This window comes from Alosa alosa, chromosome 5 (assembly GCF_017589495.1).
Source record: "Alosa alosa isolate M-15738 ecotype Scorff River chromosome 5, AALO_Geno_1.1, whole genome shotgun sequence".
In the NCBI taxonomy this organism is placed as follows: domain Eukaryota; kingdom Metazoa; phylum Chordata; class Actinopteri; order Clupeiformes; family Clupeidae; genus Alosa; species Alosa alosa.
The window spans coordinates 24,078,368-24,092,820 of NC_063193.1; the positions used below are offsets into that span (position 1 = coordinate 24,078,368).

A 14,453-nucleotide genomic window follows, 5' to 3' on the forward strand; every position below is an offset into this window, starting at 1 on the left:
GCACCATTTGAAAGGGAACTAAACAGGCTTTCCAACGGTATAAGATGTATTGGCAAAAAGCATTGTTACCACAGATATATATAAAAATAATGATATGGTTTGAAGCGTGTAAGTTCATGGACAACATCGCCATCTAGTTGATATCTAATGTAAAACAATCAGGCCACAAAAGTTCGTTTTGTAATACACCACAATACAGTGCGCACACACCCAGGTCACCAGATGGCGCCCAATGAGCGCGTCTTCGTTGGACTGTGTTGAGATTGGGGAGTAGAGGAAAGACTAGCCTACATGCTGTGCGTATGTTCGATTTCAAACTAGTGTCGCGATAGACTTTGAGTAGGCTACACGTTCCTCACAATGGAGCAGTAACGACCGGCTCTCAAACGTTTGAATGCCTCTGAGTGGAAGAGTTTTGCTGTGGTCCCATAAGGCCTAGCAAACTGGTTCTATCTAAGATTCCAAAGGACCATTAATAGGTTACAGTTCTATCTACAGGTTCCAAGCAGAGTGTGGTCATGAAAACACTAATAATTGGAATTGGTGGGTGAGTACGCTTTCTTGTCCCAGGAAATGTTAAAGATAAAGTTAATGTGACTAGTGGTTGCATGTCTTTCTCCACCACCCCCCCAAGCCTAGGTCATATCACACGTGATTCCAGGTCATGCATTTGCAAAACAAAAACCGTTTTCGACTAGCCTAATCTTGTGCAAAAACAAGAGGCAGGCTACTTAAATCAGTCTTTATTAAATATAGTTTTGATCGAATTATAATCATAATGTTAATGAATAACTGAGACCGATATATAGATTGTAGCGATGTTGAGGGTTTGTGTGTTTTTTTTTTTTTTTACCTGGTCAGATCGATCTAGAGCAGGGGTCTCAAACACCCGGCCCGCGGGCCAAATCCGGCCCAATTCCGGCCCGCGACGTATGTCAAAAATAATAATGTAATCCGGCCCTTGAGACTTTTTAATTGTGACAAACAACGATACTGATTAAAATAGACGATAGTTCCAAGTACGGTGACAAATCTCAGTTGTACTCTGCTCCACTATGTGCTAGACATCCCGAGCTTCAAACCCAAAATCGCTGCGCAAAGTTTTCATGAAATACTTGTATTACACGCGAGAAACACAAAGACGTGCATTTGTAATGACGCGGAAGCGACGCAGGCCATAGTGTTGCATAAATTGAAGCAGAAATTAAGCAGAAATAGGCCTACACCAAATGTTGAAAAACGTTTACGTGTGATGAAGTCTTAGGTAGGCTATGTTATTCACCTATTCTAAATCTGAAGGAGAATATCCTTTTTGAGATTATGATCGATCGTCTATTGAATGGAGGTGCGTCTGCATGTATACGACGGTGTCCACTAAGCATACCATGCTTATTTCGACCCTCTGCCCAACATAGCTTGGAGGTTGCAGTGGTAATCGTGATGATAGTGTCCGTAATGGACGTGGTACATACAGCAGGGCTAGTAGAAATAGGGCTCTAAACCACAAAGTCACCCGCAATATGATGCGATAGGAACTGATTTAAAAATACTTTATTGTAGGCCTTGTGGTTTAGAAACCATATACATCTTAGGTGTTGGTATACATCTTAGGTGTTTTCCTGTTAATTTGTTATGTGGGTAATATGAAAAAAGTAAAGTAAACCTGCTCAAATATGTTCACCCAGTATTTATTGAAAGGTGCATAATTTGAGGTGCTTGCCATCCAGTGGCAAATTAGATGGGTAAATTCATAAACCCTCAAAGATTTTTACATAAACTTTATCTTTTACCCATATAAAAATCCTGGTGTTGCTTTCTTAACCCTGGCGTTTGCCTATAGTTTGCCAGGTTTAAAAAGGTTATGAGAGGAAAATATTTTTATTTGGTGTGAAACACACACATACCTGTTTTATGCTTTTCATTTGTTTTATAATTTGTATTAATATTTATTTTATCATTATTTTATTTATAAGCTAAGGTTGCTAGCACAGGTGTCTAAAACTAGATAAAAACACTTGCACTTTCTGTTTGCAGTTTTGTGTGGTATTTGAAAAAAAGAACATTGCATTTTCAGAAATAGCCGGCCCTCCAATCAGATGACGTTGGCAGAATTGGCCCCCAGCTCTTTTGAGTTTGAGACCCCTGATCTAGAGGGTCCTGCATGTTTAGATAACTGTCAGTGGTGGGCATTTAGGACTATGGACTAAGGTCACCAATACTCAATTTACTACCATGTTAATCTCACAGTAGCCTATATGTGTAGGCATATGTTTTGGAGATCAATAAACCTTTGTGAATTTAAACAGCAGTAATCTATAGATGAATGTTGTTTAATCAGGCCAGCTCTTTTTCTAGGATGACTAATGGAGGGAAGAGCACTCTAAGCAAAGCATTGCAGAAGCGACTGCCCAACAGTTGCATCATATCCCAGGACACATTCTTTAAGGTATAGACACATACACACACTCATACAGTTCTGCACTGTCCCACATACTTATGCACATATACAGACTCAGAACAACACCTAAAACATTATACACACTGTGGTGTCTGTCTGCAGGACGACAGTTTGGTTCCTGTGGATAGCCATGGATTCAAGCAGTATGACCGTAGGACTCTCTTTAGGATGATTTGTCTGTTCTATCCATTCAATAAAGTTCATAGTTCACCCATTTGCTCAAAGCAAGGTTTTAAATTGGTGCTTGAAGAAGGGTTGGGCAAGTCATCGGGAAAATCTACCAATATTGTCATTTTTAATGTCTGACCAAAATCAGCATTATATTATTTGCATGTTATATTACCCAGCCATATGAAGAGGAAGTGTTTGTGTGATTTTATGAGACTTGGATGCGAAATGTTCCGTTGTGGCCAATTGTATAGACATGTGATCTAATCTGATCTAATCTCTGTGTGTGCAGTGTTGTCAGCACTGCATATGGACAGGATGATGGAGGAGGTAGAGACCTGGCAGGACGACCCGAGGGCCTTCAAGGTGTCTCATAATGGTGTTGTCCAGCTGCTCTCTGAAGGAGTTGACCAGGTTTATGTGCTCATCATCGAGGGCTTCCTCATCTTCAACTACAGGCAAGTGGAGCAACAGTCCAGTTCTCCACTCTCTCCCTACTCTCCACTCTTGCTCTCTATCCCACTCTTCCTTTGTCTCCTCAAACCAGTGGCAACACTTCTCTTTGAGTTAGCTTTTCTTCAATGTTTGCTTCTCTTGTCTTTCACCGTTGTCACTTGTGGTACCATATTGTGACATGTCACAAAGCAGATTTAATTACATGCAAGGCTTGTTGGTGAGAGTGGATTGATTAATTTGTTTGATTGACAGGCCTTTGAATGAATTGATGAACAAGAAATACTTTCTGCAGATCCCCTATGAGACTTGCAAGCAGAGACGAAGGTAATTGAAGGTATAGTCTCTCCATTTCTCTCTCTCTCCAAAATCTCCTCCTCTGTGTAACCTTCGTCACTCTCTTCCCCTTCACCGAAAGCTCAAGGGTTTACACCCCTCCAGACCCTCCGGGCTACTTTGATGGACACGTGTGGCCAATGTATCTGAAGAACCGAAAAGAAATGGAGGAGATGGTTACAGACCTTGGTGAGTGTGTGATTGTATGTATATGTGTCCTTTGCTGTGTCTGGGCACTGTGCTATGATGATGTTGAATATGTTTATGTTTATATTTATATTGGTTCTTAGTAGATGCTTTGAAGATACCAAAACTATCTCTATAATGAAGAACATTAGGTAAATCATGTGAGAGATTTGAATTTAATTCTGGCTAGAAGGAAGGAAGTCAATGAAGAGTAACTAACACAAGCAAGAATACCAGAAAACAGTGCATTGCAATTAGTCCAGTTAGGAAAGAACCATGGCACAAGAAGTTGTGTGGTATATTGTGTATGAGGTCTGAGATTCCAGATATTGTATAGAATAAACCAACATGATTTTGTGACTAAGGCTACATGCTCAGAGAAATTTAGTCGGTAATCAATTGTGACAACCAAGTCAGGTGCCGTTTTAACAGGGGTCAGTGAAGATGAGCCAAGCTGGATGCCAATCTGTTGGGGAATAGCTGTATTAGCTAGGAATCCCAGAAGCTTCGTTTTGGAGAGATTAAGCTGAAGGTGTCGATTTTTCATCCAGTCTGAAATTTCCATTAGGCATGCAGAAAGCCAAGTAGGAGTTGTCATCCAGTAGGAAAAACAGGTGAAGTTGAGCATCTTCCACATAAATCTGTAGGAGTGAATGATCTCACCTAAGGAAGTGGTGTAAATGGAAAATAGAAGTGGCCCAAGTACTGATCCCTGTTGTACACCTGTGATGAAACCATGAGACTTTGATACCTGTCCTTACCAAGACACACTGAATGAACGTCCTTTGAGGTAGGATGCAAATCAATTAAGAGCGTTCCCAGAAAGTCATGGTTCTCTGTGTCCAAGGCTGCAGATAAGATAAGAAAAATTAAAACCGATGACTGAGCAAGGGCTTTAGCTGCTTTCAATGGTTCAATGTATATGTATGATTATGTGAAGATTTACATTAATGTGATTTATATGAAGATGCCATGCTTTTAATGCCAGTCCTCTTGTACTCCATGAACACTACTGATCTCCCTGGTTTCTCAGTGAGTTTGATGTGTGTGTCCTAGTCCTTCTAGATGGCCTGACAGAGAGAGACAAGCTGCTGTCCAGTGTGCTTGAGGATGTCACAGCAGACATAGAAGCTTTCTCAGGTGAGCCCTTTAAGGATCTATTAATGGGTTAGATAGCAGCAGCAGACCTTCACTGTGTCAGATGCTATAGCAAGTCAGTGGTGTTCATGTGAGTAGGGACCTACAGTTACAGAAGATCCGTAAATATTTGGACAGTGACACAATTTTTGTAAGTATTTGGACAATTTGTGCAAGAGGCACACACATCCCAAATGTTAAGCTGGACTCAAAAAGACTTAGATGAATATGAGTAAAGATCTGCACACTAAGACCTCCAATAGATGAAATGGTTTATTCACCTCAGCTGATGGAACATTCCGGGCCACATTGCCCTTAGACCATTTAAGTATTTGGACGATGACACAATTTTTGTAATTTTGCCTCTGTACACTACCAGAATGTATCTGAAAACAGTATCATCATGAACTCTTGTTCCTTTTCTTTCCATTTTGCAGACAGGGATGACGGGAACCTACCAGCTTAGTAAACTGGGCTTCCTGAGACTTCTGCCTGGCTGAAGGGTCTGATGCTCCACAGAGATCACCTTCATGCATCAGATCACTACAGGTGTCAAACTTGCGTTCAACAGTTATTCTCTGAGGACAGAACCATATTCATCCCTCATAAAAGTTACTTTTGTGATAACCTAACACAAATGAGAGATGCAGCAATGGCTAATTTAATATGATGTAAATGTAATATAGGTGTAATGACGTGTCCTATAGTATAGCAAACTAACTGATCATACATTTGGTGAGGATTGGAAAGGAGGATTGATGCTGAGGGTTTGCCACACTGGAGAAAGATTGTTGATATGTGAACAACAGACAATAGATCTCTCCCTTTAGTGCACTACAGGTTTTTGAGTGTGAAGTAATGGCACCTGTTTCAGATTGGCTGCCTGCAATAGTGTTGTGTGAGTGGATGCACACTCTGTGTTTGTTTTCAGTGTACACAGCCAGGGCTGTGCAGGAAAACTGGGGTTATTGTAAGTGCGCATGCAGAAAGGACAGCAGATCGTGAGGAGATATTTGCTGAATGTGACAAAAAGTATATTCGTGTAGAAGTAGCTTACTATTCCTTTAACACTGACCAAATGTTCTGCTTTAAGTTAATGTGCATTACATTAGCATTAATTTCAGTCACTGACCTCTCACCTATTCAGTTTGAACCCAACATATCTCCATTTCCTGGTCAGTGCAATTTCTTTCTGTAAAATTGTGCAGTCTGCTTGGAGAGTTTTAGCGTTTCATGAATTTGATATTTTGATTAATTTGTTGCAGTATGTCCTGTACAATCCAGTATGTTTGGTATTCTGTACACAATAAACATATTAATTTTATAAATAAAATGACCTCTGAATTTGAATATCAGTTGACCCTTCTCCACTCTCTCCCTTCTCTCCACTCTTGCTCTCTATCCCACTCTTCCTTTGTCTCCCAGTGGCAAACCAGTTAGGTTTGCAACACTAGTGTTCCAGTTTTGAGTTACATGTTGTAGCACATTTTATTACATGCAAGGCTTCAATATTTATTACTTTTTTGATTGTCTTTCAAAATAACAAGAATTTGAATATCTATTAGTTTTATTGTGATTGGTAAATGATTATCCTTGATTAAGAGGTATGATAAGCATCTGTACTGGTAACAGCAACACCCAAAGCATGTTTGAGAAAATCTGTTGAACCACCAACTTTCTCAGATTAACCCTCCCATTTCTGTCATATTTCACCTTCTTTTTTTAGAAATCTGTTTCATTGCAAAATTCTTACCATTTTTTCTTTGTTAGTTTTTCTTTATCTTCCAGCTAAGAGAAGTGGATATTGTATAGCCTGGTTCACCCCCCCCCCCCCCCGGGAATGATTTTAACAGAAAGTATGGTCCTGGGTGATCTTCTTTCAGGGAGATCTAGGCAAAGTCCTTTTAGGCAAGTCCCTCCACTCGGTGGCCATATTGCAACGCTTTTTGGGCACTTATCGGGCATCTATTTTGGCAGTAATTTGCGTGCGCAAGGCTTCACAACACCAACCTTGCTCCAGCGGAGAGATCACAACACATGATTGCCACGATTTCTTCACAACACACCACATGTTTGGCACAATGTATTCACATGTCGACTTTTGCCGCGGAAGAGCTGGGATGTGTAGACAACTGCCATATTGGCGTTACAAACTAACTCCATGCATTTCTATGAAGGATTTTTTGAGTGTCTCCTCGTAAGAAAGTCTCTGATATAGGGCTATATTTTGGCGATCTAAAATGGCGTCACTGGCAAATAGCTTAAACAAATTTCGGGGTTTGTCCAGTCCACATTGGAGGTGGTTTTGTTATCAAACATCGGTGCCTGGCACAAAAAGGTTGGTCTTATGTTTCTTAATCAGTCATGAGTGTGTTTTGGGCGCAACATCTTTTAAATCCTTGAAAATCACATTTGTCATTCCCTTTAACAGCAAGCAGTGCAACAAACAGCCCATCGGTATTTTGATAGTCAGCAGTGCATTTGAAGGAATCTGCTTGCATGCGAGACCGTATGGAACAGGTATTCCACTAAACCTATTGCTTTACTAAAACCTAGCAGAGTATAGCCTACACTCATCAGCACTCGTCTATTATTTGAACTCATTTGCAAAGAGAAACTAACTTCACTGTGGTGTCAATAGTCAACGACAAAACAGTTATACACAGTTAATTACTTTCACTAGGCTATTAACTGACAATGGGTTACCATCAAAAACATACACTATAGCCTGAAAACACTTACCCCAATAATGTTCAAATGACTGAATAAAAAACCTAAGGACATTTATCCTGCAGAGGAGTTGCTGCTTACATCTCGTGAGAGTGTGTCTTCAGCTGTGTTTCATATGCACATAATTCGCTATAGACCAGGTTTTTCTTGGTCAGTGGCGTAATGCTTTTTAGATAGTGTAAGATGGTGATTTTTAGATAATGCACGAAGACCACACTGTAGCTTGTTAACTGCCACACTCCTGAGCGTATCGTTTAATAAAAGAGACGTGCATGGCGAAAAACTCCAGTGTACAATAGGAATAAGCTTTGCGTTGGGATAAAAATACGGTTTGCGCTGGGTTTTGCGTCACGAAAATAGGGCCCCTAGTCTGGAACACCATAGTAAAATGTAAGCGAAGTAGGAAGTAATATTATGAATCTCTGATCAATGTGATTAGTAAGGCTGGACCAATGATTTCAAAGTCAGTGCCTGTCGCGATGCAAGTTTTGTAAACGTTTCCCAATCGAGAGTTACCAGACTCTATTCACTTTGTGAATAAGTTTGGATTTTTCCAGGCTAGGGTGATATGACCTGTATGGATCAATTCCTTTTCTTTTCCACCTTGTCTGTCTGAAAGAAGTAGCTGACCTGTATGGCGAGAGTCTGCATTTGGTAGCTGTATGAAAGGGTCTGACGTGCATTCATGAATGGTATGAATTGGGACCCTTACAAATACAGACGGTAAAATTATATAAAATGTGTTAATGTGGGTTGAAAAGGTAATTTCAATCATAAATCTTTTCTATTAGTGTTTCTGTGATCTGATCAGTAATAAAAAGAAAACAGTACATTGTGATTGAGTGATAAATAAGATAAGCAACTGCATCACCTACAACTGTGAAAGTGAACACTATAAAGCATAGTTATTCTGTATCGTCACATCGTGACAAACTGAATACATGAAGCTTAATTTAATACAAATGAGTGTATATGTTTAATTTAAACTGAATATCCCCTATTTAAATACAATGACAGTGTCACAAACAATATAAATACTGTTACTTACATTATGATTCTTAAAACGTATGCATTTGAAACAAGCAGTGACAGTGATTTTCCTCTCAGCTTACTATGACAAAATAAAGACAAAGTGACTTTCAAGTTAAATACAATGTAGCATATAATGATAAAACTTATTCTATACTGAGGTTGAGAGCACAAAACGTTCTATCATGTAAGGCCCTAGGCCGATACAGACTTGTCACACAGAGAATCAAGATGCGCTCTTGGCATGCATGTGAGTCTTTCAGTGAAATCTGCAAACTGGTGACACTGTTATAACATGCAATGAAAAAGAAGGACTTTGCTGCCAAGATGCTTTGCATCATTGATTAATTTGTAGTAAAAAATGTAGAAATTTTTGTACAAATCCTCCCTATACTTGCTATTTTGAAGATCCATTAGAGTCTGCAAGGCCGTTTGATTGAGTGACACAAGGAGCTTGAGTTTCTCAGTGCAGTTCTGAAGAAGATCCTTCTCAATGTCTCCTCCCTGCGGCAGTCTGAGGTCAGGTCCCTCCACAGGAGAACAGCCCTGCAGAGATGCGCTGCTCATCCCCAGCAGCTCCAGTGCCAGTCTTACAGCGCTCTGTGCCGTCACTGACGGCGAGTAACAGTTAAAGGCATAATCTGCCAAACTGAGCTCACATATCCGCCGTGCCAAGCTCCCACATCGCTCAACCAACTGGAGGTGCGGCACACTGTTTGTACTGCGCCTGAGCTCCTCCACGTGCTGCTGTTGAGGGCTAGGCCTGAGAGTGAGATCCTGCGAGCTGTGGCAGGTCATGGAGGTCTCCTGTGGTTGGCCAAGACTGACTAACGAGTCCTGGGTTAGGCCATGATTGGTTGACATCTCCTTAGATAGTCTGCTGCAAATGAAAGGGTCCTGACGTAGAATGTGACTGGCTGAGAGGGTGTAATGATGGAGGAAGAAGGCCAGTGTGGGGGCAGCCAGACGGAACCCGAGACGCAGAAGCACAAGGCACTCTAGGTTACAGAGCTGCTCCCGTGAGAAGGTGCCACAGCACAGGGACAGCAGCTGCTTGATGCGTGGAGAGCAGACTTCCACCTGCCATTCACAAGAGGGTGCAAATCTAAGGGATTGACCACTAATGACAAATTATCAATTTGCATTATAAAATAATATATGAGCATTGGGGTACAATTTAATGTCATCCTTTTCATTATACATAAATACACCAAGGCACAATACATGCACATTAAAAATTATTCTGCATCTACAACCTAAACTTGATTGTGTGTGTTCAGATAGATATATACTTTATTGATCCTCAAGGGGAAATGTTCTGACCCAGGGGGTACACTGATTGCTCTATTTTTGGAGTCCATGGGTGAGGGGTGATTTAATGCTGGCCTATGTTGTGCAATGCATAACACAAGTCAGATTCACTCACGTGACTTATCCTTTACGCTCATTACATGTTGCCTACCTGTTTACTGGCTATTAATAACGAAGTGACGCCAAGCAGCTGGAAGCAGTCGGACGCCACAGCGGTGGTGCCCAAGAAGCGATCCATGATGTTAACGGCAAGACAACAGGACTCGAAGGACAGCTCGAAATGTCTGTGAACAGCGATGAGCCAACTCACAAGTTTACAACGAGCTTCAGCGTTTACCTACGATGCCCATGAAAAGGAGTGTTAAATTACTTCAGTGTGAAATGAAAATGTCTAGCCTACATTAGTCTAACTCTTAACACTTGACAGCATAGCCTACCTGCGGCTGATGAGCTAAGCAGTCGCTAGTTAGAAATTCCCTTTCGTTGCGTTTCTGAGTGTTGAAGCAATTTTCATCATAATCAGGAGACAGCTGCCAATCAGCCACCAGTGGGTATCGCCCGGCATCTTCCTGCGCTTGAGAGGCTGGTCGGTGAGTGGAAGGCGGAGGCGGGCTATGGAAGTCCTCCTCAAATCCAGAGTCACTTAATATTGACATTATTATGCCTATATATTTTCTAAAACTATCGGTCCGCCGTCCCTCCCCCTAGGCGCAAACGATTAATTTCTAAGGTTTATTTCTCCGTTGAATATGTCCGTCTTCTAGCCTACAAATCTGAACAGATGCTCAGCACACCACCACTAATTAGGAGCGTGTGTGCATGTACTTACTTTGTGTGCAGCTGAATGTGAAGGATACTGCCTACAGTCAACAAAACAGGTGCTATTGGCTGCGATTCAATGACGTATTAAGACATGGTTTCCCGGGGTCTATGCCGCCAGTCACGCTCTTAACCTGGGTTGCTATAGCGGCAGACGGATGGTTGGCTCCCAGGTGGCACACTATAAATCTACTATTTTATCTGACATTAAACAAGTCGTTGAATTACAAGCTGCAGCCTAAGTAAAATGAACTAAGTTTACTTATAAATAAATGAATATCGATTAAATTGTTTGAGTAGCCTAGGCTAAAATGTAGCCAGAGCCCGTCTAGATAGGCTTCTCTGAAGTAGCCTATGTTGAGGCGGCAAGGGCGCGGGAGTGGCGCGTAAAGCCCGGGTAGCAGTGTCCCGTGGGGAGAGAGAACACTCAAAAGTAGCCCACACACAGTGGCGTGTAGCAGCCTACACCTACATAGCTGTCAGGTTGACAAATAACAGGATATTCTTTGTGAAGCTTTTATTCCCTACGTGGCTTTTGTTAGGCTTCTGAGTGTAATAGCTACATAGGCCGCGACTAGTAGATGATAGCTTTGGTCGTATAAACCCTGTTTTCTTGAAAAGAGCAAAGAGATTTTTTAATAGGCTAATTTATTCTAAAACAGTCCGCGTGTCTTGGAGATGTGTCTATCATCTCCTGGAGCTGTTGGATAGGTCAACAGTTTTCACTAGTAGCCTACGTTTTGGTGTGATAAACGACTTAAATCCACCTGCAAGTATTCATATGGGCATGCTTACAAGAGCTCGAACATATTTTGGGGTTTAGGCCTATGCATATCTTAATTTGTAGTTTCTTGTTATTTGGTGTAGGCTATAATTTTTTTGGTGTAGCCTATAAATCCATATTTCACAAATGACAAAGGAAACAGCAATATATTCGTTGACATTCATTATTTATTACATTATAATTTATGTATTTATTATATTATTATATTATATTTAATGCACTTCCAGGTGCTGCCACCATCCATGACTTTTAGAGCCTACATAGAAAGACATACACAGCATGGTTAGACATACACACATGGTTAGACAATCATTCACTTTGTTAATGCTCTTCAGATTCACTGTGGGAGTCGCACTTTCATCTCACCTGCCTGGATTCTGGTATGCCATAGCACAAATTGGTTACAAAATGCTTACAGTTGTTAGTGAGGAGCTCATATGGCATACCTTCGTGCCAACCAGTAGCTCTGCCTCTCTTACCATTACATCTGGGGATTTTGCCTCTTACTTTTTTCCAGCTGGTTGTTTACCATCCATCTGTCACCTAATGCTACATCCTTGAGCTTTGTCTTCTTCACAATAGCAGCGACAAGCTCAGACGATCCAAAGCTAGCTCCAATGTCATAGAGAAGCTATGAAGAGAAGGGGAAAGTGTGATGATACCAGTAAAACACTCAGTCAGCAGGAAGAAGTAATGGAGAAAAAGGTAAAAAGATTGTTTTTAGGATAAATCCACCATGTAATCCTCAAATGGAAAATGTACAATACAATAGAAATTGAGAACAGGATCATTCCTTGCTGTTTGGAAATGGAAATATTGGAATGGTGTAAATGGAAATGTATAAGTCCTTGACCTCACAATTCACAAAAGTAAACAATACATCACATTTGTGTAAAGAAATGGACCCTGCGTATTCAGACAACAGAGAACATAGAATCAGGGTACTATACCATCTACTGTGACATGAATAACATCCATTTCCAGCAGTGCTCAGTGACTGAATTTACCCCTGATGATCTCAATTAGATCACCTGGCACCTGTGGAAGTGAAACAAAACACATTTATATTACCAAATTAAAGGTGTAGCTTTATTGACAAACACTATTATTGTTAACATAATTCAGAAGTATGTTTAAAAAAAAAAGACCATAACTTTGTGTCCCAATGCTTCCCACTACACAAACTTTGTACATATAATGCTTTTTAAAACATTCTGTCTGACCCAATGATTTAAAATACATCCTTTTGATGATTTGACCTTAGATGTGTTTAATTTTTTGACAAATCAATTCATCATTAGCCTGTATGTTTAATGAACACTACATGAATTCATGATAGAGATTACATTATTAATGAATGGATTTGTTGTTTAGTCTATAAAATGTCAGAAAATGGTGAAACATGATGTTGATCAGTGTTTCCCAAGATGACATCTTGTTTTGTACACTACACACCTCATTCAGTTCACTGTCATAGATGAGTAAAAAACACTTGCTGTCAGTGTTACATGTTGTTTCTTTAAGTTGAAATGTAAGGGATAACGGCCGCCGAGGTGTCCTGTTATACGGAATTAAGGGACGAAGGCGAGAGGCAAAGAACTCCCCAACGCGCAGCGGCCCCGTCCAGCCTCCGCCCAAGTCCAGTTGTTTACAGTTGATTCCATTGTTGCGAAGCCTGCTTTCAGGCTCAACCGCCGTCCTACTATGGTTGATATAGTTACCATTCATAAGCATTGATATGGAACGGTGTCCTGTTATCCAGAATTAATAGCCACTCCACCAGCCAATCAGAAAAGAGTATTTCTTCTCTCCGGGTGATAAGAGTGAATACAGTACATGATAAAGTTGATCTTACCGCCATCTCCAAAGTATATCAGACATCTCAAAGTCAAATACAAAATACAAGGTTATTTATACTCATTCGTTCTATGGTCATTGATTCATTGATTATAAAGAACTTGGTCACCGCACCCTCTTTCTCTATATTTTCTTGTTTATTGACCACCAGGGCAACCTTGACAAAGGCCGACAGGCTGAAACGTTGGTGTCAATAAACAAGAAGAAAGAGATAGAGTGTGCGGTGACCAAGTTTTTTATAGTTTATTTTCCCTTGCCAGCACCTTGAGGGGGTGTGCATTATTTTTGTTATTTATACATTGGTCAGCATTAAGCAACATTTTCACAAGACACTAGAATACATGTTGAAAGGTCATGGTCTACTGCTTTACAGATAACCATCAATAATCTGTTTTTGGAAATAAGAGCATTGGCCATTGGGTCACTGTGTGCATCATATCACATGGGACTAGCATCTGGCCCTACACTTTAAAGGGAAACTTTTATATTTAACGTGGGCTCAATTTTCACATCTTTTAGAGTCCAAATTGTTGGTGGGGGCAACAATGATCAAAACCGGTCTGTTGATGGCTTTTGTACATAGGAATATGGTTAAACCACCTGCCAAATCAGTTTTAAAAAATAATCATCAATGTATGTGTGCGTGTGTGTATATCTATTTTATGTAATTGATGGTTTTTGATTGATTGAAGAATTTTACTACAAAAATTATAATTATTTTTTTGTTGTTGCTTTTTTCAAAAATCTATTTGGATCCTCCCAAAAAAAGGCACACCATCTGCTTTATGTATCTCTGGGAATAGTGATCCGAAACTCCCCACATTTGTGTGTTCTACTTCAGGTAGAGGTACCTCAACTTTTGAGGGCTTTGTTTCCTCTACTACAAGATGCTAATTCATTTTCTGGAGCAGTACCTCAAAGCAACCTTCCTCTATTATGTCAGTACTGTATACTATTATGAATTATGCATTTGTTCAATGCACAACAAAGTGCCAAGTCCCTGTTAGTTTCTCTTTGTCACTGCAAGTTTATCCACATTCATTTTTGTATAAGCACCACCATGAGAAGTCATTAAGTAGTGGTTCTGGTGAATCAAATTGATGCTGTAATCCATTTATAGTGCCTTAATAAAAAATATTGAAATTTGGCACCATGTGTCAATATTAATTTATCACAAATATGTAT

The 14,453-nt window shown here is 40.3% G+C and overlaps 2 protein-coding genes and 1 long non-coding RNA gene across 6 annotated transcripts; 1 reads left to right on the top strand and 2 right to left on the bottom strand.

Moving 5' to 3' along the window:
• The first annotated feature begins 225 nt into the window (after positions 1-225).
• Positions 226-5,370, top strand: nmrk1 (nicotinamide riboside kinase 1). 2 transcript variants are annotated; one of them, XM_048243553.1, is made up of 8 exons: positions 226-547; positions 2,356-2,446; positions 2,561-2,609; positions 2,919-3,084; positions 3,335-3,406; positions 3,498-3,604; positions 4,658-4,736; positions 5,173-5,370. In XM_048243553.1, the coding sequence occupies exons 1-8, from the start codon at positions 519-521 to the stop codon at positions 5,183-5,185; spliced, it is 606 nt and encodes a 201-aa protein (XP_048099510.1). In that variant the 5' UTR covers positions 226-518; the 3' UTR covers positions 5,186-5,370. The 2 variants fall into 2 exon arrangements, with proteins under 2 accessions (XP_048099510.1, XP_048099511.1); XM_048243554.1 differs by having other exon boundaries at positions 226-543.
• Positions 5,371-8,643: 3,273 nt separating this feature from the next.
• LOC125295261 (cyclin-O) lies at positions 8,644-10,637 on the bottom strand. Its single transcript, XM_048244525.1, has 4 exons — positions 10,246-10,637; positions 9,960-10,145; positions 8,877-9,577; positions 8,644-8,653 (listed from the first exon to the last, which is right to left on the bottom strand). The coding sequence occupies exons 1-4, from the start codon at positions 10,462-10,464 to the stop codon at positions 8,644-8,646; spliced, it is 1,116 nt and encodes a 371-aa protein (XP_048100482.1). The 5' UTR covers positions 10,465-10,637.
• A 992-nt stretch (positions 10,638-11,629) lies between these two features.
• Positions 11,630-13,109, bottom strand: LOC125294983. 3 transcript variants are annotated; one of them, XR_007193608.1, is made up of 4 exons: positions 12,867-13,109; positions 12,362-12,449; positions 11,919-12,042; positions 11,630-11,667 (listed from the first exon to the last, which is right to left on the bottom strand). It is a non-coding gene; the product is annotated as an uncharacterized LOC125294983 (long non-coding RNA). The 3 variants fall into 3 exon arrangements; XR_007193607.1 differs by having other exon boundaries at positions 11,891-12,042; XR_007193606.1 differs by lacking the exon at positions 11,630-11,667 and having other exon boundaries at positions 11,674-12,042.
• Between the last annotated feature and the right edge of the window lie 1,344 nt (positions 13,110-14,453).